Source organism: Pygoscelis adeliae, unplaced genomic scaffold, assembly GCF_000699105.1.
Source record: "Pygoscelis adeliae isolate BGI_AS28 unplaced genomic scaffold, ASM69910v1 Scaffold63, whole genome shotgun sequence".
NCBI classification, from domain to species: domain Eukaryota; kingdom Metazoa; phylum Chordata; class Aves; order Sphenisciformes; family Spheniscidae; genus Pygoscelis; species Pygoscelis adeliae.
Window position 1 is genome coordinate 7,293,230 of NW_008824414.1, and position 24,752 is coordinate 7,317,981.

Consider the following 24,752-nt stretch of genomic DNA (forward strand, 5'->3'; position numbering starts at 1 on the left):
ACATGAGACTCCACTTAACAGCTTCTCCTGCCTCCTTTCCAAGAACTCGTTTTAATCAAGTGAGGGCTGTACCTTTTGCCTCCTGTACTGGATGGAATAAATTTAAGCTGTGTTCTCATTTTATAAACTGGCGTGCACCAGGATTTGGTTAGAACTCTGCTACTGCTTTCAGTTAAAAGTAACTGTTTTTCTTGTCAGCTTACCTTCGTGTCACAAAGAAAGTGGCATGCTGCCAGACAGGGAAGATCCTTTACAGCACGTTTAAAGGGTTAAACAAAAACATGCTTTCCCACTCCCAAGAAGCACTGTATTCTACCCCAATACACCAGCTCTTTCAACAAATAACAAGCACCAGTTTCAGTCCTCAAGTTTACAAACTAGTCAGAGGTTAGTAAAATACACTATATATACACCACGCTAAAAATAAGAAAGCCTTCCTGTGTCTATTCTAGCATTTGTGAAAGGGTTTTCAAAAGAAGCAACGTCAGATGATCAAAACCTATCTACAGCATCAACATGCACAGTGCCTTGAGCTGCAGCAAGGAATAATGCATGAGCTTAAGGCCCTACATCTAGATAATGGTAGATGATAGAGTGATTTAAAGCAGAAGAACTTCCCCTTCTAAGGACCAGAGATTAATCTCCACACAGGAAATTTAAAAAGAAGCAAATACAACACTAAATGAGTGTGACACCCTGTATTTAATGACATCAGCCTTTAAAAAAAAGGCAAAATTATCTAAATTGCTAAGGGAAAAAAAAAAAAAAAATCACTCACCAGTAGTTATTTCAGCCTACTTGGCAAGTCAAACCCCTCACAGAACAGAAGTTTATCTATGCTGAATTGTCAGAGGCAAACCATGCATACAGGCCAGCACTCACTTCAGATTTAAAGACTGCCTAGACGTTCAAAATCCTGTTGAGTCTTTTTGGTCTTCAGGAGTGGCCCAGCTAGGTAGGTGAATTTTCATCCTCTGGCAAAGCCTCAAAGTATAATTGATATTTAGCACTATAGCACATTTCAAAGCGCCCCGACTGTGCCTACCTGCTCAGTTCCACACTTATCAGCTAAGGTCACTCAAGCAGAAAAAGGAAAGGCAAAGAGCTGCAGGAGGTACTGAAGGAAGGTAAGCCTTCCTTGTGCAAAGGCTGTCCTGGTAAAATTAAGCACTGAACAACATGAAAGGCAATCCACAAGTGGAAGGAAGGGAACAAATAACATGAAACCAACTGACAAACAAGTAATGTTATTTGCCAAAGAAAATACACATTTGATCTCTGAGCTTGATTTTTACAACTTACCACACTTCAGTATGAAGTGTATACTCTAGAAGTTTTAATTAGTACAATATGCTGTAGCTCAACAACAAAGAAAGAGAAGTTAGTTCAAGCGTATCTTCTTTGTATCAGCTCTCCTACTGCAGGGTCTCCACTAAGAGCAGCACAGACTGGTTTTCTGTCCTTGCATTCACAGACTAGCTATGCAAGTCATCACACCTATGTCTTCCGTGATGACAGCACACTATGCAGCGTGCAGATCAACCAGCCAACAGCCTTTGTGCGCAGAGGCGTCAGAACCAGCGTGAGATGTGGACTACCAGGAAACCACCTCCCCACAGCCCTCGTTTCAAGATTAATCATTTCAAACATACAAAATACAACATTACTCCCTTTCAGCACAGCCTTCACCCATTCATCTCACAAGAAATAAACGAAGTATGCACCATCAATTTAATAGATGCGTTTAATTAGTTTAGAAGTGAAAGACAGTTAAAGAGGCTATTAGAATCAAAAGTCATTCTCTTCTAAGAAGCATGCAGAATAATTCAAAAGGAAAAAAAAAAAGCAGCACAACCTAACTGTGTAAAGATGAAACAGTCCGTACTCTAATGCTAGTTACTTTTTGCAGAAGCAAACAAGCGTTTTGCTGATCTTCATTTTAGGGTTTACATTTCCCCTGGCCTCCCCTATCCTTCTGGCCCACAACAAAAGCCTGGGAAATCAAAAGTTATATAGGACTTCCCACAGATGACAAAAATCTAGCTTTTCAAGCTGTCCAGCATGAGATGCTGCTCAATTGCCTTGGTCACTGCAGCTGCCAGTTGCATTACGCGCAAACTTCGTTGCTCGGTGCAAACAGGAGGCAGGTCAGATGCAGCTGCTGAGGGCTCAGTACTTCAGACGCAATGCCTCACGCATCACCTGGAAGCCTGAGCGGTGCCGGAAATTCTGTGAAAGTCTTCAGAAGTCAAAGGGGAAAAGGGAAACAAGTTGACAGAGCTGATGTGATTACTGATGCCTACTATCTGCCCTAAGCACACTGACCAACAGCTGAGCTGCCGACACAGCAGCTTGTGAACCGCTGGCATGCAGCCTGACCTTTCGAGATAAAGTACTCTGCCTTCGCTCCTGAATCAGAGCCCTTAAAGCCTTACGCCACTGGATTCAGTAGGTCTTCAAAACTCAGATAATAAACACTTTTCACCTCTGAAAGGCTTAATTCCTTAGCAAGATATTTGAGTTTTGAAATTACTATAGAATAATTCAAATTTAGTATAATTCATATTGAAACCACATGCTCTTATGCAGGAATTTTTCTCTTATTAAAACACACACTAAAGCACACTGGTGCTTTTTCCTTTATTTTAGAGAAAGGAATTTAGACTCCTTTTCCCCCTCTCCTCTTTCTGGAGAATGGAAACCACCTAAGACTGTAGCCAAAACCGTTTAACCACATATTTCCTTCTTTTCAGATAAAGCCATGCTGGTTCCCTTTCAATTTCCGAACTTAACAGAATTATTAATAAATTACTGCTCTTGTCTCTGAGCCCGTGATCTGTGCGTGTCATCGCACCTGAAAAATCCAGCACAAAGTTGTCTTTTAAAAACTTCCAGAATCCTCTCTTCTGAAAGTTGCCTTAAGACAGTCACAGTAAGAGAGCAAAGGCAAAAGCCACGTTATTTCTGTAAAGACCCCAACTTCCCCCCTTAATATTACTGAGCTATACAATTTGATTAAAGGTAGATAAAAGGATGTCTTTATTAGAATAACTCTCTCAAGGTTTTGTTGCTAACCCCAGATTAACTGCATTTATATAATTTTATAAATCTTCCCCACACCTCCGGGTGCTCTTCGTAATAATATCTGGAAGTCATTCTTGTAAAACTCAGGCGCTTAGGTGAAAAGCACTAGAGAGCAGTAGGAAGAAGGAGGGGTTGGAAGTCAGGCAATTACCAATTTCATATTCAGTGGACGAATTTAATGCTACATAAAGAAACACCATTATAGGGACATACAAGAGGAAAAGATATATTACACAGCTGCCTCCTTTCAGAGTGCAGTCCATCCTGTAAACCACACGAGGTATGGCTTTTCTGACAGTGACAGTAGATGGTTGTGTAACTAAGTTAAGCATTATTATACACATGTTGAAGGAGGAGAGTAAGTTCTCCCTCATTTTCCACACACTGGCACAGCCAAAGCTAATTAGTTTGTTAGATTTTGAGACCAAGGTAAACTACCACATACTGAAATCTGCCATTTTTAGTAGCTTGTACCAGCTGAATTTTTGTTCAGGTGGCTGTTATACAAAAGTTTAATTTCATCTCAAACTACACCTTCCATTTCAAACTCCCACTACAAATCAAAGTAGCATTAGAATTTTTTAAACGAGAAAAGTAGACATGTTACTTTTACATTGGAAACAAGCTTTTAGTGTTAGAACAAATGTTCTGCTTGCTGACTGAACAACCAGCAAGAGTAAACACTCCTATCTCCTGGCAGATTATCTGGATGTTGGATGAACAGCACCGTAAACGCACGTAAACTTGAGAAGGTGCTGCATGAAGACGTCAGGCTCTAAGTTGTTGACCCGTGTTCGTGCCTTCTCGGCCTACCGTCTGGCTTGATCTCAAAGACCTGCGCCACACCTTCCTTTTTGTACTCTTCCAACTAGTCTGTTACTTCTTTTCATCTGCATTTAAATGAGCAACCCTCTCCTCCAACTCCAACTAATTGGGAGTTAGCTTTGTTGTTAAAAATAGGCAGGGACTTGGCTCCTCTAACACCATTCGTTCATATTTTAAAAACCAAACTTGATTTGAATACAGCGAAGCAGAGGACAATTCTCAATGACTTTACAAAAAGCTGCTTTACTTGAGCACAAGACGCAAAACCTCAGTTTCACATCCTATTTTAGTCCTCTAGTAAATCCTTATCTCACAAGACCGGGTATTTAACTGATGTGCTACAGATATGCTATCTGTATGCTCCATCCACACATCCTGCAGTTACAGAAAATGCTCCTTCTCCCTAAAGCAACCAAGCCATTTCCTCCCCCAGAGACTGCACAGGGTTCTCACCACCCACCGACTAATGAATCAGCACGCTCACAACGGCCACCGACGCCGCCACCGATGGGCCCAACTTCACCCCCCCAGGAAACACCAGTCCCCAGCCAAGCGGTGCAGTCCCCTCCCTCCTGTTTTCGTTTTCCCAGCACGCTGGAGCAAAACGCATTCTTTCAGAAGAGGCTCAGTTCTGACTCACCGTGTGCCTCATCACACACACATCTGCCCATTCATAACTGCTCACACAAGCTGCCTCTCTCTTGGTTGAGCCAAGTACGTACGTCTCGGTTTTGAACCCGACTTCCCCTGAATCATACCCCACTTTTAAATATTTAAACAGCAGTCTCCCCAGTGACTTCATATATAAAATACTGACCACTAAGAAAGAAACAGCTGTAAACATTTACTCCGAGTAAGAAAGATGTTAAATCGGTTAAGGCTAACCTCATCATTTCAGCTTCTCTTAACATGGTCTGTATATGCTGCCGAGTAAAAGGAGACTACCTATTCAAAATGTTAAAATAAGAAATTATGTATTCATCTGTTTCCTCCAACAGAAGTCTTAAAGGAGTCTATATACATTTTCATAAATAAAATGCTGTGGTCCTGCCTACAGATTTGGCATGATGGTTTTGAAATGTAAAGCTGAGTCAGTCCTCCCTCCCCAAATGCCAGGACACTCACTTGCCTATCATTATCAGAGAAGGGTTGCTAGCCTGGGGTTCAAAAAGGGGGCAGAGCGTAAGAGAGGAAGCGATCTATGAAAGGCAGAAAAAGAAAAATTTTTTTCTAAGACTTTGCAACAGAATTTATACACTAAAATCCTCAATTATTTGGGGAGCAAAACAGAATACTATCTTCATTAGTATAACAACAACTGAAGTTACAGCAAAAGCTGACAACTCCATACAAGGCTTCAGACTACACTTTTAGATACTGATCACTCATATTTTAGAAGAAACTAATGACAAATAACCAAGTCACAGGCAGTTTACAGCACTTAGACTTTGTCAGTCCAATTCTGAAACAAAACCTTTGTAACATAGTTTTAACTGGGAATGAAACAGTAAATAGGAACAGATGAAAAGAATCCCATTTAGAAAGTCACTGTGAGTGAAATAGACTTTAGTGTTTTTAATCTTAGAACAATAGACACATCATTACAAACCATAAGAACTCAAAAATCCAACAAGTTTAGATCAATCCTTCTGTCTCATGCCTCAAAGCATTAGTCTTCCCTTAAACACAAGAAGAAAATGTTTTCTAAGTTATTTTGAAAGCTACATCCTGAAACAGCTTCCACTATATGAAAATGAGGTTTTGTTAAAATTTAAACCTTACACTGTTTTGTAAAAACGCAAAGGAAGCGGTACTTCCTGACAAAACAAGAGTTTTTCCTAAACAGTTGTGCATGGATGACCAAACCGTGGCTTTCAAGATGAATACGGCTCTAAGTTTCTCAAGGGTGGCACCTATGTCGCAACCGTATCGCGCCACCGACGCCAGGCCCTTGCTGGCTCGTGAGCGGCGGCCAAGGTGGGACGCCCGGACAGCACTGGCCCAAGCAGCAGGGCTGCCCAGGGACACCACGGTGGGCGCAGCAGACCCTGCAGCGCCCAGCACCACCATTTCTCTGCCTGTGACCTGCTCCTATAGCTCTTCCTTTTTGTGATCGCACAAAGACATTTCACTTCCAACTTCAGACTATGTAAATAATTTGATAAGAGCCTGGTAAGATCAGGAATGACCAGGCCTATCGTAGTGTATGAAATATTCTTTGGAAAAAGCCCATTTCAACTTTTTAGTTTTCCTCTTTCCTTTATGTTACCTACACATGCCGTAACACCCACCCAAAAAACAACCACAAATAAACAAAAAAAACCAACCACCCAGGCATTAGTTCTTACAGATCCCAAGAATTTCTGAAAAGAAAGTTTAACATTCAAAATGAAATAGGGTTGCTCTATTTCATCAGCTATGACAAAGGCCGACTCCTCTAGCTAAACCAGAAATATTAACACAACAGTATGCTTGCTAAGAGTCTCAATCTAGACTGTTATGCTTAGGAAAAAATAAAAGAAAAAGAAGAAAGCAAGAGTTGTAAATGCAATCTTTCATACTACAATGTTTTAAGATCACAAAAAGGAGTGGAAATGCAAACTCACTGACTGTGAGGAACAAAGTATCTTGAAGAAAAGAATTTGCTGAAATACAAAATACCCCATGAATTGCTAACAGCCTGTACTAGAATTTTAATAGCAACAAGTAAAAATAGCTAAGCACAGGGCTAACTAATTTAACTATTATTTGCAGGGGTTTTTTTGCATATAACCAGATAAAATTGTTGTTAAAGATTTTAAACCCCTGTATTTCCCTCCCTTTAGAGCAATATATCCCTTGTTCATTCTGATTCTGCATACTGGAGCTTATTAAGATAAATTTAAAGCTTAAAGTGTATTAGAAAAGTTACAACTATGATTTAATTTCTCAGAAAGGTTTTTCATTTAGTCTGACCTTTATCAAAATACTATACCTGCCAGATTCAGGAGTCAGAGGAATACAATTTTTTTTAATACAAGTTTTAGGCTCTTAAATGCATTCCCCCCCGCCCCCGGAAACCTAAGAATTTATACATGCCTATATATACATGCTAATGTCAAAGGTGATTCAAACAGCTTGAAATATTAGCTTAAGGCATTTCATAGCCAAGGAAAAAAAAAAAAAACCTCAAAAAATTTGTGTCGTAAGTTCCATTCAAGACCACCAGTACCAATCTATTTTAGCTCTCTAATTATAGCAGAAGGCGTTTGGATAACAAGTGATAGCATTCCCTTAGTGTATTCCCTCAGGAAAGAACGCACTCAGAAAATACTTGCTATAATTTTCAACTTCATAGCAAAACCTGATGGTCTGGTATTACATACTTCAGCCAATTTTTAAGTATGCTTAAATAAATCACCTGTTTTTATTACAAATAAAACTAAAGTTTTGGAAAATGCCCATCTAGATAAAATTCAAATGCAGCACAACCCATTTTTACAATTCTATGTAGTAAAAATATCCATGTATAGACTCACATAAAAAATGTCTTTGTAAGTAGTATCAGAGCTGTGACAAAACCTCTCTCCCCATGCTTTCTGTATTCCTGAAATACTACAGTGACAGTTTTTGGTTTGGTTTCTAAGACTTCAAAAAAGAACAGCACAACAATCTTCCTTACTTTACCGGAGAGAGAGAGAATTTACAAGTCACTTTTAGAAAACCTGGTATTTTTATGGTTTTTTAGTTGTTGTTGGGTTTTTTCTGCATAGTTAGCTCGACTATGTAATCATGACTCCTTTTTGAAGGCAGATCAATGTTTCATTAAATTATGCAGGTTACTATTTCAGTTAACTAAAAAACAAGTCTATAAGAACAGATATGAAGCATTAAGGATGTCGGAACAAACGCGATTAAGATCTGTGGAGACTACAGCATCTTATTCCTGCATTAAGATCACTGGTCAGTACTTATGCTTAGAAGTTAACGGAGAAAAATACTAAAATGCTACCGCACAGAAATTATACTCATCATTTAGTAACAAGTAAGTCTCCAGACACAGTTCCAAAGTATTGCAGCTGCTGGACTGAGCAGGAAACATAGGCTACACTCGACCAAAACCACCAAAAAACCCCTAATACAAAGCAAAAAGTAGGTGGCTTCTTGTTTTTGCAGTGTCACTACAAAAAGGTCTAATGCCTCCCAACATGAAATGCATCTCACATCCAGACTCACTCCATTTGTCTGCAAAAAGACAGAACCAACCACATAGCTGGAACTGAGAATCAACAAAAATGCAATGGGCAGAATACACAGATAATCTGAAAGGCAAATATGTGCCGGGGTTTTCCCCTGTGAAACTTTACCGGAGTCTTTTATCAGCATATCTTTACCACTAGATTCTACATGAGAAAGATGCTGGATTTTAAATCTACTCTCCTGAAACAGCATGCGTTAAAGAGACCCAATTTTTCTTGCAATATTTGAAAAGAATAATGTTTTTGCAGCAAAACATTGCTGGGAGGCTGCTGCTGTTTTGCTGCTGCAAGCACACACGCATGTAACTGACAAACGCTTGTGCCCACAAAACCAGTTAACTAACAGGGGGACACTGTTTTCTGCCACGTGGACAGAATACATTTTCCAGATGGAAATCTCAAAATTGATTGGGAAATCAGTTCTTTTCAAGCTTTCAGAAAATAGCATACCAAAAGCAGTTATAACTAGAAACTCCAATAGGGGGTTTAGAAAGAGAGGTTTCTCTAAAACACATCATTTACACACCATGCTACCCGTGTGCAAATAAATAGCCTATTAAACCCATATTTTTTTAACTGAAAATTTGAAATGTGTAATGCAAGTATACTCAACTAGAAAGTACCTGATTTTTGACAACATGGGCAAGCAACTAATAAAAACCATCCAGGAACTGACCTGAGCAGGAGGGGGGCAAGAAAAGTTGCCTCTTCTGCCCTTTGGCTTTTATTACGTTCTTGAGCGCTTTGACAGCCTCACCCTTCCCCCTTAAGCAGGATTCAAGTCTGGAAAAACTGCATGAACATTTATTCAACAAGTAGTACTCCATCAAGCCTTAAAATAATGCAAGTTAGTAATTTTTTGTCTTTTATATACCATAACAACTACTTAGCTTTCATCGCCCAATAAAATTTCAGTCATAATTATTCCGCAGTAAACTATCAGCTTCTGTAGAGAAACATCGTTAGCAATGGCTGTGAATTTTGTTCCACAGAGTAATTAGCACTTTCAGATATATGTTTAATACCAAGTTCTTCAAACAGCAAAATCCTTAAAAAAAAAAAAATCAACACAGTTATAAAGATAGTGAATAATATAAATACAGCTTTGGTTAGCCAAAATGCAACAAGAATTCTCCCAGCACAAGACCAGGAAAGGACAGAACCAACACTGTATGATGCGCGGGAGAGGAGAACAGATTTAAATTCTTATGCACTATTTATTTTTATTCCCTATAAACCACCTACTGATTCATTTTCTTGAAGTTCAAGACATTTATAGATGACATGAGCCATACTTCCTCAGAAGTCTGATTCTCAAGTTCCAGTTATCAGAATAGAGCTTAAAAAAAAAAGTCACGCTGCTTCTCTGAATGCTTTGTCAAGAAAGTTTCATCCTGTATGTTTCATGAACAGTCTGTTGTAAGACCTTTTGAAGTGATTAGAAACAACGGCTTTCTGGTTTGCTCTAACTAAAATCCTGATAGTTTTCTGCGACGAAAACCCACCAGGCTACCAGGCTGTGCAACCCCATTACAGGGTACTGTACTCTGATTCCCCTAGTTTGAGGCATCTGGACACGAGAGGACTGCTCACAGCCCCTCTACCCAAGTGAAGAAGCTTGCCCTCATTAGGAAAAAAAAGAAAACAAGTAAAAATCAGAGAAGAACGCAAGCTTTATAAAGAAATCCTCAAACGCTCTTTAGTAGCATGAGAAAAAATACACTACTATAGTTGTCTTACTTTGTCTAGATGCCTTCCTGCCTTAGTTTTCCTATTCTTAAGCATTCTCTAGTCTTGTATTAGTTTTCCAAAAGGAAGGAGAAAAGCCCAATAGTGCCTCTACCGAATAATGTAAACTTTTCCCCTTTTTTAATCTATTTTATTTTTTTAAAGGAATACATTGGCTGAAAAGAAGCTAAAAATTTCTTCTTGTCACCTCCGATCTGTTTTGTCAAACAATGCTGGCTACTCCTCAACCACCATCAAGAGATATTTCATCAGGACATAAAAGCCCCCATTCAGCATTCCATTGCTGCTTTCTTCCCTAAATTTCACACCTAAAAACTATTTGAAATATGTGACAGACAACACTTTGTCCTCAGTCACTGTATTTCAAGTCAAAGTCAAAGGTTTAATGACCCTTACTGTAAAAATTATGCCAGGTTTAAGAACTCTTCGTCACCTTCCACAGGTTTTATCCTCCATATTTATACTGAAAAGAACAGATAAAACAAGTTGTATACCCAGAAGTCCCGCAACATAGAGCTGCTGTCTGCAACTGTTTAAGCAAAGTATCTTAAATACAGAAAGAAGGCAGAAGTTCTGCAAAGACTCCTCAAGTAGCTACAATTTGGATCTCACATACAAGTCTCGATATTAATGTAACAGAAAAATATATGGACTTTCTGCTTAGACAAAACATCTGCATCATCAGCTATTCCCCAAAAGATGATCCTTTCATTAGCACTCACGTTCTTGGAATAGCAGTCCTGTGCAAGAGTCCTCTTTTTTTTTTGGCCCCCCGCATATTATTGTCACAGTACATATTTCACCAGGCCAACTTGTTAAATATCAAATATGCAATTATGTAAGCTGATTAGCTCGTTTTATTACTTGCACTTTGGACAATAAAGCTTGAAGAAACATTTCAGTACCTTTCCGAAAAATGACAGCTTCTTGTAGCATATGTTTCATCATCTTACTGAATTTTTCTTTTTTTAAATATGAAGTATTAAGTGATTTTTCACCAAGAAACAGACATCCTCCAACAGCAATGCTCTTACTTTTCTCATTCATTTATAAGAGCAGCAGAGAAGCATAATGTTAACAACTTTGCTTAGTGAGTGGAGACTGATATGCAAACAAGAGGATTCAACAATCCAAGTGTCTGGTTTTCTTCCAGTATCTGCAGGGATCTCAAGTACTGATTTCATCCACACAGCACTCATCTGTCCTTATACATAGCTGGTTCCCAAATGCAAAATTTAGCTCACTAACTCTGCTTTTGTTCCGCTTCTGGGAAACTTTAGGAGGATGGTATGAGTAAATTTGAAGTCTTGTCTATACAACTCTAATGGGTGCATTTAGACCACTGGAAAAGTTCAAGGTAATATATAAAATATGACCAAATAACTGCTTCTACAACTGCTTCTATTCTTCTCTGTAATAAAAGCTAATCAAAAGCAGGTTTCTGGTGGCAGATCTTAAGTACTTGGGACCTACAGAACGGGTTGATAGGTAGGCATCACAAACAGCACAGCCGTGCTGGAAGTACGGTTCATAAGCATTGTTCCAAAACAGCATCATCACTGCATGCACTGTAATGCATGAACAAGGCTGCGTGCAGTAACAGAAGTATTTGGAGGATGGGGGAGAGTGAAAGGATTATGGGGAAAAGGCTGTGGATACTTGTCACATGAGAGATGCCTGGTGTGACTCATGCTCTAGTGGCAGAGGGCACCCTATGATAAATCACTCCTCAGGAGCAACTGTCCAAATCTCAGCCAGCGGCTGCTTGCCAGCACAGGACAACACATACCTAACAAGCTACGAGCTCTAAAAATTTCTCATCCCAAAATCCAAGTTCCTAACTGTTAATAGCGTATAAACTGGATGCAGATAGAGGCATCTCCCAATTTTGAGGGGAAGTGAGTAAGCAAAGATACGCTATGACTCCCTGGCTTCAAATGGAGTTTCAATTAAATAGCTCTCCTCTATGCAATAGCAGGTCATAATGAAGAGCACCTCCAAGTATCTAGACAAAACAAGAAGTTTCACTCTGCTCTAAAGCAAAAATGGTATAGGAGCATAAACAAAGAAATGACATATCAGGGAGAGGGAGAAACTGAGCAGTCTCTCTAAAAGACTCTTAAGCACCAACAAAATAATAAAATCTAGAATCACAAACACCTATAGAAAACTAGTATTTTACCCAAACCACATAGATGATCCTGGATGAAAATTCATCAAGGGCACCATCCAGGAAAGTGGATTCTTCTCATTCACCAAGCCTTTGCAGGACTCCCACCATGCAACTCCAAGAAAAAAATTAAGCTGTTTAGCCAGGCTGGGTACAAACTGGATATACCACCAAACCCATTTATCTGCTGTCAGAATAACCGCACACTGACTTTCTTGTTTAAAGCTCACAGAAAAAGACTGAGAAAGATTAAAAGGAATGACAGTGACACGGGCTTCATCAGGGCACCACCACTTCCCTTGGCTGAAGCAAGCAAAAGCACCTCAAAGGGCCCGAGCACACAGACAGTTCAGCAGCTGATGTGCCTCCCCTGACCACCAGCTGCTCTTCACAGAAGAACCTCTCCTGGTTACCACAATGTTTTGGGGTTGTGGGGTCATCAGGTAGACTCGAGTAGGGGGTTGAACCTTAAACCCGAGGTTTAAGGGTGCTCAGGAAAAGCACCAGCTCTGAGGACAGGCACCAGTCAGATATTCCCTGCTCCACATTCCTGAAGTAAGCTGAAACTAAGCCAGAAGAGGAATTCTGTATCATTCTGCTAGCACAAAGGGAGAGAACAGCAGATGAACATGATAAAAATCTGACCCCAAAATATCCTTATCCTAACCCCCCATTAAGGGACTAGCCTAAAAATCAGTCAAGGGCTGCAGAGAGCTACACAATGAACCTCAGCTCAAGTTCAGATCTGTAAGCAACAAGACTGGTCTGCGAGAGAAAGCGTTTATGAGCAGGACAGCTCCTGGGAAACAAAATGTCCTCGCCAGACGCCCTGACATATTAAGAAACGATCCACAAAGAATGCGCATGGTACCACTTAAAGGTTGACACTTGCTAGTTTTCTAAGTAAGTTACATCTTACATGCCCATACGTCTCCACCACATACAAACAGCTCCGTGAATTTTTGTTAGGCGATGCCCAACTCTTCAAGGTTGTAACACTGTCTCCTGAAGTGCTTTAAACAGAGACCTTCACAATAATTTGAAGGAGCATTAAATTACTGCAGACAAATAAAAGGATGAAGTCTTAATAACTGTTAAGACCACATGCATCTCACGGCTGCAATGGTTTGCCCTATGTGGTGGCACACCACAGTATGATCTTTAATTAGTATTACGGCTCTAGCATACTTTTTCTTCCCCTAAATCCCTAACATCAGACATCCTTTCCCACTGATATGGGAAAAAAAAAATTAAACTTAAATGCTTTTTGTCCAGAGACTCAGTGGATTGCAGGGAACGCATACAAGTAACTGCTAACTTTAAGAACGTTTTCGATGGTGACAATGCAAAAACCCCAAATACTGCTGGACTGAAAATACAGGAACTTAAGGAATATGGCTCTTTAGTACTATGGTGAGCGTGAAATGAGAGCTGAAACTGTAAATCAGTTTCCCAGACACCCTTACCGATTTTTTAAAAGTAGGGGTACCTAAACAAAGAAAAAAGAAAGCTGCTACTCCAACTTTGTCTGAATGACTTAACATTTCATCTAAATTCTTCAGGAAGTGGTGGGGACCAAAGAAAGTAAAGAAAGTAAAACTTCCGATTCAATACAGGTTAGCACTGATATTCAGATACTTCTCATAAATTAAGCCTTCGCTTTCCAAGCAAATTCCACTGGGTACGCTGTGATCCTATGTTTGACTGGAAACTGCATTTGCTCAGAAAACAGAGCAGCCAATACACCATCTCAATAATTATGAAGTTCTATTGCAGCCAATACACCATCCCAGTAATTATGAAATTTTATTGCTAAAGTCAGAAAAGAAAAAGTTGATTTGGGGACAAGTCCTATCTATCAAACCTCTAGTGAGAACAGAGGACACAAGTGGAAAACTGGTGCTATTGGCTGCCACTTAAATATAGTTTTTATTCAAATACAGCACCTTTTTCTTTCTCATTACATTTCTGTAACTGCTGCAACGCCTGCAGCACAACAGAGATTTTCAGTTTTTTAAATTCATCCAAGCACTTAACATCAACTTATAGCCGAATAAAATTTCCTAGCTACAACAGAAAAAACTGCACACGAGTTGAAACTCCGCATCCTCAGGAAGAAAACTGAAGTCCAGTAATATTTAGTTGTGGCTAGAACATAGTTAATGGTCTAGTGAGTAGAAATCCTAGCTACATCACACATGTGGCATACCAGGCACTCTCAATCAATTTAAATCATGTCTGATGTGCTTTCCTGCAGACTTGCGGAGTTCATAGTGCCTTATACTGAAATAAGCCTGTGTGGAAGATTCTGGTTTATGAGCAGCTGCCACCCAACAGCAGACAGGAAGTTAAGCTGCATTAGAAACGAGATGGAGAACAGTATTATAAAGGGGAGGGAAAGTAAAACAACTTCACACACTTCATCAGTGTAGTAACCGGTATTTAAACAATAAAAAAAGAATATCTGAGAACTAATGTTCTTGCAGGTAAGAAAGACCAAAGCTATATAAACATCTCAAACAACAAATGAAAACCAGGGACATTTTATCTTACTGTAAGAAGTACACAAAATGAATTATGCAAAGAAAGTTGATCACACAGTTCTTAACAAAACAACGGGACTTTCAATAAAATTCGATTTTAAGAAGTATTGAAGTCCACACACACAGAGTTCAGCCTGACCTTCATATGGTATCAGTATAAGACTGAAGAAAAAATTAAGAACTTCATTAAGCACAATAAAACTAGTCTAAGTGATGAACGATACCAGAGAACCAAGGTGAAAATAAAGCTCTCCATTCCAGGATTCAATTATGATTTCAGGCAATACATTACACTACTACACTGTCTGCCTCTGAATTTCTTAACTATCTATTCATTTATTCTTTAACAAAAAAAAAAAAAAAGAAAAAGAACTGGACATTAGCTGACAACACAAAGGATCAGGAAGCCTTGGTATGGTTTGGATAGCCAGAAACAGGACATACACCGAATTTGGCGCCCCCCCCCCACACCCCCACAATCACAATGAAATACAATGTTCTGTGATTTTTACAATCTAGGGACCTCTTTTTAGTGCTACTTTTTCCTTTGCTATGACAAACCTGAAAAATTGCTCAAATACACAATTAAATTTGCTACAGATCAAAGACAGCACAGAATGTTAAAACTATCTCAAAAAAAAGAGTTAAGCTTGAGTTTGAAATTAGTAGAAACATTAAGTGAACACTCAGCTATCCAATTTTTGAATTAATGAAGACAGGGCATCCACTAGAGGCCTACCCACCCATTGTGAACATCAGATGCACCAAATTAAAAGGCAAATTAAGCATAGGAAAAACCCCTCAGTTAAGAAATACCAGAATGAAAAACCTCAAGCCTATGAAGTAGACATTCACAGAATCCCGACTTTCACGTGGATTCACAAGGCTGCTGCTCTTTCTAAAATTCAACCGTTTAAGAAGCAATTCTAGCAGATGCTGCATTGGTAGCTTTGTCAATCTGTGTACAGAACTGCTTAGGCACTGTAGTGACATACCTCAACTCTGGATAAACTATTTCTGGCCATCATTTGCTTAGCCAAACACTGAAGCAGAATTCCAGAATAAAAATATTCTAGCATTGGTAAGTTTATCTACATTCTAGATCTCAAACTAATGCCTAAAATAATAATTAACTGACAGCTCCCCCCCTAGCCTTTTTTTATTCATATAATTAAAAACATGCCTTGCTGGCTTAAATCCAGTGATGAACAAACACACATTATGCACTGCCTCAAGAATCAAAGCTCATAAAACAACGTTGCACAGAGCTACAAAAATCACATGGTGTTAAGAGACTGTTGAAGCCTATGAAAAAATTCTTAATAAAACCGAACGACAAAAGCCTATAGAGGACAAAATCTCAGACAATTCATACAAAACGTTTAACTGTTTCTGTTGATAACAGAAGAAACACTCTCCCATTCTGCTTACTTCTCTTCCGAAGTTATGGGAGTGGCTTACTTTCAGACAAGTTTAGTTCTGAGCAGAGCACGCCTGCGTTCGCGTGTGATTTACACTAGTAAAGTTTGATTACAACGGTGAATTTGTGATTTGTACATACTACAGCATAACACTATTGCCATTTATTAGTCTGTCCACCTCTAGCCTCATTCAGATGAATTAATCTAAACATTTTAGTGAAGCACTCTAGAATTTACTTTAAACACACATAAAACAGGGAGTGGCATTCATTAATGAGGCTCATGTTCTATTTTAATACACGGCATATCTACCACTCTCTTACATGATTAAGACAACACAAGAAAATGGATGCAGTAGTTCAGTACTTTAAAAATTCATTCAGAGAAAACAAAGTTAAAAAAATCATAGGAGTAAATAAAATTAGTTTTGAGCTGGCAACAAGAGAGACTTCAGTCTTCTTACACATTACAAGAAAAATTCCTCATTCAATTGTGAGCCAGAATCAATATTTTTCAGTAAGAGCCAGATTCAATTCAGTTTCCTTAGCAAAGCAGTCAGTACCCAGCATAGCCAACTTCACTCCTCCTCCCCCAATTTGTCAAACTTCTGCAAGCCTCACAGGACTAAATGGAAAACAATTTTTTCCAAAAAACCTCACTACCTTGGATTCCAAATACCATATCTGCCCTCAGGAATTTTTTTTTCTTCCAATCAAGTCTTCCCACTATAGGAAATATTTATCTTCCACCTAGCAGCACTGAAAAGACCCAAAACGCCATTAAACCTGAGTATGCTTCAAATACTTCCTCCAGCCTGGTACATTTGGTTGCATTAGCTGTTACTTATTACAAGAGTGGGTAAAAAAATGTTAGGCAAAAGCAAGAATTTTGTAGTCTATTAGAAATCTTTAAAGTAAAAAAAATTATACAGAAATTACCCTGAAACAAAAAGGCTATGGGGGCCTTAAGTGCTGGTCCAAACCTACTGAGGTCTCAGTGATCTTTGGATCAGTCCCAAAGCACCTACAGTAGCATAGGTAAGAGACAGCAACTACATATTAAAGGTATGTTTTTCCTGTAAAACAAAACCAGCTGTAAGCGATTTCAGTAACTTTATTCTGATGAGACTAAGCAAGGTTTCTGACTTTCAGTCTAATACAGCCTCACAGTAACCATCGCTGTCATTAGGGAATTCTAGCTTTCGATATCAGTCTATGGGACAACCACCTAAGAAAAAAAAATATTCAGAAATCAATTCTGAAAGCGATGCTTCTTCTGTATTATAGCTCATGGTGAAACTGAGAAAAAAAAAAGCTTCATTCCACCAAGCAGCACACTGAATGCTTGCTCTAGCAACTGGCAACCTAAGACCCAAAGAAGTAACCTGTTCAAAGTGCAAATTTTCATTAGTCTAGCACAATTCATTGGCCAAAGTCTAATTTCTGAACCATTTTAGAAGCACCTGCTCAACGCCAAACTTAAATCGTTCCCCAAAATTTTATCGTAGCGTGACAGTAGAAATAAAGTTCTGTTCTTCAAAATAATAAGAAGCCACCAGCACTACCCACGTGTTTCCCTCCAGAAATATTAACATGCTTTAAAACAAAGCGATCCAGATTTATCCTACCAGCTTTCAGTGGTACTCCTGAGACTACCTACATGCACTGAGATGTGAAATACTAGTAATTTCACATCACACATGCAGCCCCATACTAATAAGATCATAAGCACAACATAATCTCTTTCAGTCGCAACAATTTCCTTCTTACCTTGCCTCCTTCTCTTTCGAAGTCGACATATTCCCGGGTCGGTGTCTGTCGCTGCTCCCCCTGCCAGCTGGCCGGAAAAAACTGGAGAGACAGATTGGTTCCTGTGGCCACAAAAGCCTTTTAGAAAAATCAATACAAACAGGATCAGGGAGCAAGACATTACATAAATTATGCAGGCAGTCATTTATTTTTACATCAGTTTATGTCTTAAGCCAGGCAGCATAGAGAATACTTAAAGTCAAAAACATGCACTCATCATTTTTCTTAAGTATTAAGTTACAAACATCTGATTCCATTTTGACAACATTTGCCATTGGCTGCTTCGGATATAAAATACAACATGGAATCAATACTTCTTTCAAATCAGTTTTGCTGACATTAGAATCTATCCTTCCAGTTCTGTCTGGATACCCTGCACCAACTCAGTACCTGCAACATTAAAAATTGCCCGTGCTTTTTAAAGAGCTTGCATATCTCTAGAAGAAGTACTGCTGAAGGAAAATGAACTCCTGAGACCTGTTACTAAGGACAACTTTTTTTGAAAGAAAAGGACTCATTTCCTTTCACAATCTACTTGTACCTAGACAAACACTTATCTGAACTGAATGTAAATATTCCCATTTTATCGTCTACAGGCAAGCAGCATCAATATACAGCTCAATTAAACTTCACAGAACGAAGTCCTCTTGCCACATTAAGACACCAGTGAAATCCAAATTGGCAGATGCTGTGTCAGTGAGAACAGGCAACCATAGGAATTCTTCTCAGCTGCAGCCCTTTGTAAAGTCATTAAAGGGACTGACTTAACCATATTAGAAAAAGCATACATTGCTTTCAAGTAAGTAATTTTCTACGGTTTCAAATGAAAATAAGATTCAGTTTTCTTTATAAACTCTCTGTATTTATTTGTGTATCTTATCAACTCCAAGCCATGAAGAGTATGTCAACTTCTAGACATGAAATAAAAACTGATTTTTGCAAGTAGAAGTTGGATTCACAGTATTTATACCCTTCTCTGGTACATGTGAGTATGTCCTGTAAGCATGCGAATACTTGAACATGCTCCCAGAATATAACTGTACTCAAAATCCCAGGGTTAAACATCATTTGTTGCAATCAAATAACTGTATTGATTACCACGATCACTTAGATTTAAACGGTCATTAATCCAGAATACAGTTTTTCTTAAAAGCTATACAAATACTACTCTAATAGTTGGAATTTCCTGACAAGCCAATTCCTTTCAAGCAACCCAGAATTCAGCAACTTCGGTGTAACTGTACTGCTACCTACGACACAATAGCTCTGTATGTTATTTAAGATAGTTCTGGTCATGTACTGCAACGCTGTCACAGGATTAATACCTCCCATTTTTAAAGTAGAAGTGCTTTGTCTTGACTTTTTCCCCTCCGCCAAGGGAGACTAACACTCTGCAATCAGGTTCCATTCCAGACTAGCCTTAAAAGCAGGTTTGTTTTGTTTTGTTTTTTAAAATCTCCTGTTAAGCACATTCTCAATGTCATTAAAATTGACGAATCGGTCCTACTAACACTGGGGTGGGATATTGTATTGGTACATTAATATTTGTTTGCCCTACAATAGGCAAAACCAAGCATTTCCATCGATGTAATAGAAGCCTCATCGAGGATACACTTGCACAAATAGGGAGCATCAAAACTGTGAGGGCTGCAGAGCATCAGTGTCAGGCCGACTAGCTTGTATTATCCCTTTGCTTTTCTAAGTGATTCTATTTACATATCAACAAAAAAATTACACCTATCTCCAAATATTTTTGACTCATAAGTCATCACCACTTACTCTGTTCAAGAACTACCTTCCCACCTCCGAGCATCTTTAGCAAGCACGTGTTTTATACTCCTTAATTTATACACTTAAAGGAAAGTGCCAAGGAGTGAGATCTTTGAGTGCAAACCAGCTGACCGCTGCAGCCCTCCGCACCACCCCGGTTTCTGCAGGCCCCAAGGATACGGGGTCAGAAGTACTATACTTGCTTCCCGGGAAACCGAGAGAGTCAGTGAAGTGCCCATGCCTCCCTGCTTCCACCCCCCAACTCGTGCTAGAGGGCCGTGAAAAACCATGGGAAAAATATCAGAGAAAAGAAGAAAATGAAAGTACACAGATTCCCACATCCTCATGGAGTCATGCGGGCAACATTTAAACCATAGGCTATTTAAAAAGCTATGTAGATATTTATTCTCTGGATTTTTGAAGCCTGTTCCCTCCCTTTGAACAGATAAAACCATCCAATTAAAATACCCACGTGCTTCTCAAATCAAGATCGTAAGTCAATACTGAAAAACTCGAGAACAGTCTCGCTAGGAACCACACAGGACTACACCAAACCCAACAATTTTCTTCTAGTAAGAAGAAAGTTTTAAAAAATTAAAAAAAAAAAAAAAAATAATCACACCACTGGTTTGGCCTTAAACTTGAAAGTAAGAAAATTATAATTTTCTATTTAGAGCCTTTTAAAGCTCAGTCTGAAATGTTATCATATACATATGCCTCAAATTTTGCGAAAAGCTTATCAGGTAGTACAAGGGTGATCTGACCCACATGTAGACAACGTAAATACAAGTACCTTCCAAACAAATAGGTAGTTAGGAAGTGTCCCAAAACAAACCGAACATGTAAAGTTATTTTCAAGTTATCAAAGCAGTACCCGTAAACCTGAAATCTTATTTAATATTTCACAGTTACTTTCTCAGTAATACTGGTAATTATTTTCTTTATTCAATCGAGAGTTATTTGACAGAAGTAACCAACAACCTACTGCCAGTTCCACACTAAATCCCTAAGCTGTTCTCTAGGGTTTTCTGCCTCCTTAAAAATATGTAAGGTCATTTGCAAAGGCTCCCTTTGGAGATAAAAGAATAAATCCTTGATGTCTGGAAAAACATTCAAGACTAAAAAAAAGTAAAATTGCTAGCTCTTTTTAACATCAGTCATTACACACACTACATTTCTAAATAAACCTGACTACTTGTGCCCTGTTCACAGAACAAAACCAGATGTTTCAGATCAAGAAATTTAGAGGCTGTTTTATAATTAAGTAGAAGTAAAAATACATAGAACAGGCATCACTGGTTGCTTCCAAGGGATGAAGTTCTGGCAGAGAAAGACAGCAGCAGGCTTAGAAGTACAAAGGTGAAACTACAGCTATTTCCCATTTATACAAATAACCGCATAAGCTGCATTAGAAAGCTAGTTTATAAGCTATATGTCAATTTTTTTTGTTTTCTTTTTTTAGGGCAGCAGTCAGGTATACTTTGCGCTTTCACCTGTTCAGGAACTTCAAATGCTAGCAAACTACGTTTTCCTTACCTACCCATTGTTTCCCTGGTGACTTTTTAAAGGAAGCAAACATGCGCAATGAAAAATGAATGTTAAAAAAATAGTAAGATTAAGAGACTGACTACAGGGGGCCCCTCACAAAATAACATTACAGGTCTAAGACCACAGATAACAAGCAGGGATAAGATTCAACTAAAATAAAGTTACTCAGTAAAAGATAACCGTGTACTTGAGCGTACAGCCTTTTACTCACAAATGCAAATGAACAAGATCAGCTGCAGTACCTGGTGTTCAGTTATATTTGTTTGGGTGTGCATAAGAATAATTTCATTGTGACCCGACTAGCAATATCTATACTACGTGAAATTAAAGAATCATCACAAACCGAACTTGGTGAAAGTAGGTGTTATTTTCTATGGGAAGGGAATTTTTACCTCATCTTTCATTACATACTCTAATTGAAAAAGAGGTTACTTCTGCATTTTAAGAACAGCAAAGAGTTAAGAAATTAACAACACTATGAGATACTGATCCTATAAAAAGAACATACAGCAGAAATCAAACCAGGAAATAACTAGTCAGTTCTTGACTACTCCGAGCTATACTTCATCTCGCTTCTTAATTCAGAAGAGAGCAGTCTGTACCTAACCTTGATGAATGAGAAAAACAGAGCTGAAGTTGCGACTGTCAAAGCCTAATTTTAAAAGCATTTTAGTTGACAAATACATCAAACAGCTCATTCGAGACTTTTAGCTAGCATCTTCCGCACAATTTTACTCACTTCTGAAAGCTACTGTTTCCGAAAAAAAAAAAAAACCAAACAAAAAAAGGAGGAAAAAAAGAAGAAAAAACACAGCTGAATATTGAAATAAGCAGCTTACAATCGTAACACGTGCCCAGGGAAGGAAGCACAGCCAATTCGCACTGGCGGGTGGCTCTGACGGCTCCGAGAGCCTTTCCTCACCCACCCATCACCTCCCCCCAACCCCACCGCTCAAGTCAGCTGCGTTTTTGCTGCTCCAGCGAAGGCAGAGCGAGCCGACGCGTTTTAACGAAAAAGCACTATTCTTAACAGGAAAGCGGCATTGCCTTTTAACGAAAGCCGCCTTTCCCTCGGCGTTTGGAAGGCGGCAGGCGTGATTTTTTTTTCCTGCAGGAAAACTTTCCAGCACAGCGCGGCCACCCAGACCCGACCGACGCCGCGCACCGTCCCAGCACCGTCCGCTCCCGCCACACCCAGCGCGAAGCGTTTCAGCTTAGTTACTTCGGAGCGTCCCCCCTCCTCAAAGGCTGCCTGGAACTTTTTACTTAAACAAAAAAAAAAAAGGGGGGGGGACGGACGCAAAGCGGCGGAAAAAAAGAAAAAAAACATATATTTTTCAAGTACCCACAAGTAATACTCAACACTTTCACATTTGGTATTCAAATCTTTTATGATCTTTATATCAAAACTTGCTACTTGCCACATGCCTTTTTAAGCAGTACTAGTCTTTGACACACACATACTGAAATCTACCCAGTGTGTTAAAGTTATTGAACTGTCGCGAGCTTCCTGACAACAGTGCTCTGCTAATGCCAGTTTTGATTCCACTGACATTAATCTTGGTAGGGCTGAGATGCTGTTAATACTCACTTCCTAAGCGAGGTAACCCCTTCAAAGGCTGACACACACCACCTCGCCTTGTTCATCAAATGTATAATCTTACTAAATGCTGTAATCTTAAATCCCAACCTAGAGTAACTAGCAGTGCTTACATTATCATTTTTCTTTAAAGTTCATCTAAAGGAAAAAAAATTATCTATTAAAGAATTGCAGATTTCAAAAACTACACAATCAGAACTTAGGACCAACACCTTCTCCATATACTGCACCAAACTGCTTATTAAGCTTTAACATTAACACAATCTAAGATTATTCCTGCCTTTCTGCCAGTCCACCCACACTTCCATGCACACAACACACATGAATCTTCCAGAAGGTCCCACTTAAATTTTAAAGAGCTCTTTTTTTCCATTTGACAACTTTACATCCTCAAATTATAAAGGGGGAATGTGGTTATAGCACATGATGTAGAAGGAATTATAAAAATGGCCCTTCTTTGCCAGTGCTACTCAATGACAGCTCATTTTCTTGTGCCAATAGGAAGAACAAGATTAGAAGTGACTCTAATTCTTACCCAGACTTCAGGCCGGTGAAAGTCAAGTTAAAGAAATAAGGCGCTCAGTCTCTGGAGGGCAAGGGTACCAGTCACTTATTTCTTATGAACACTTGCTGACATGTGCACTAAGCATAATAATAATAATTTTATTTGTAAAGTGCTCCCCCACCGAAGTGCTTGGGGCATTGTACAATATCATAAAAGCAATTTAAAATACATTTTAAAACATAGGACATAATGGACCACCCTCTAATAATAATTATTTTTATTTAGAAAATTATGACAAGAACACTGGCCTAATGTTATGCACTCCCATCAGCTACAGCAGAGGAGAAAGAAAAAAAGAGAAACAAGGAAGTAAGAGGAGAGGAGAAGAGAGGAGAGGAAAACGAAAGAGAGAAAGAAAGAGAGAAAGAGAAAGGGGGGAAAGAGAAAAAGAGCGGGGGGAAAGAGACAAGGGGGGGAAGAGGCAAAGAGAGGGGAAAAAAGAGGAAAAATGAGAAAAAGAAAGAGAGGGGGAGAAAGAGAGAGGGAGAAAGAGAGTGAGAACGAAGAGAAAAATCTCTTCTGGTTTTGATTTACAAGTGTGTAAAGGCCTGGCTTAGCCCCAAGGACGGTCCCGCAGCCGTACCTCACCGCCGCCAAAGGACCCTCCGCCCCGCTGTCCGGCTGCCATCCCAAACGGGGCTGCCCCGGGCCTGCGTCGGTCCCTTCGCCTGTTGGGTCTGCGAGCAGCGGGGAGCTGGCACTGCCAGCAGCGGGGCCGCGCACAGACCGCAGGCGAGAGGCCTGCTCCTGGGGAGAGCAGAAGCGCCCACCGCTGCAAGACGTGCAGCACGGCTGCTCGGTGGCTTCGAAATCTTAATCACCAGCGCTTAAAAAGTTCACTTACTCGCATGCTAGAAACACAGCACCAAGGCTGCAGCCTGAACTCTTGATTCTTCATCTTCACAAGCGGGCATTTTACAGGAGCCAATTCAATCAAGGAGCACAGCAGGACATACATCACCCGTCCCTAAATGCATTTTTTTCATGCGTACCTTGATTATTTTTTTCCTACAACCACTCCCCCCCAGCTTTTTAGCAGCTCTGGAGTGTCGTAAGGATAGCTGCACATGCCAAAAACCAGTTTGATATTACGATGCCTATTGCCAGCATAAAAATATTAGAGAGTATTAGATCTTTTGATAAAGAAATGAGGCTTTCTAATCTCTCAGTATTACAATCTTAACTTCACAGGTACTCATGCAAATTGGAAGAGGGCAATGCTAAAGTTAGCCAGAAGGCATGATTTGAATTAAGTACGAGCAAATTAATAAAAAAAAAAAAATGAGGGAAGTGGCTGTATCCCTTAACTAATTGTATACGGACTTCATAAAAAAACTGTAGAAGTTTTTTTCTAAATGTCAAAAATATTCTAAGAGAAGTTTAATACATTTGTTAGCTGCAGATTTAGGTAGTAACTGCGTATGTGTTTAA

The 24,752-nt window shown here is 39.3% G+C and overlaps 1 protein-coding gene across 1 annotated transcript in view; it reads right to left on the bottom strand.

The window, feature by feature from the left end:
• The window catches only part of CBFB (core-binding factor, beta subunit), a 45,641-nt gene extending 21,470 nt beyond the window's left edge, over nucleotides 1–24,171 (bottom strand). Inside the window, exons 1-4 of the mRNA XM_009320862.1 lie at nucleotides 24,166–24,171; nucleotides 23,905–24,068; nucleotides 22,304–22,421; nucleotides 17,800–17,916 (exon numbers count right to left, since the gene is read on the bottom strand). Coding sequence (XP_009319137.1) covers nucleotides 17,800–17,916; nucleotides 22,304–22,421; nucleotides 23,905–24,068; nucleotides 24,166–24,171 — 405 coding nt within the window. The remainder of the gene's footprint in view (nucleotides 1–17,799; nucleotides 17,917–22,303; nucleotides 22,422–23,904; nucleotides 24,069–24,165) is intronic.
• Between the last annotated feature and the right edge of the window lie 581 nt (nucleotides 24,172–24,752).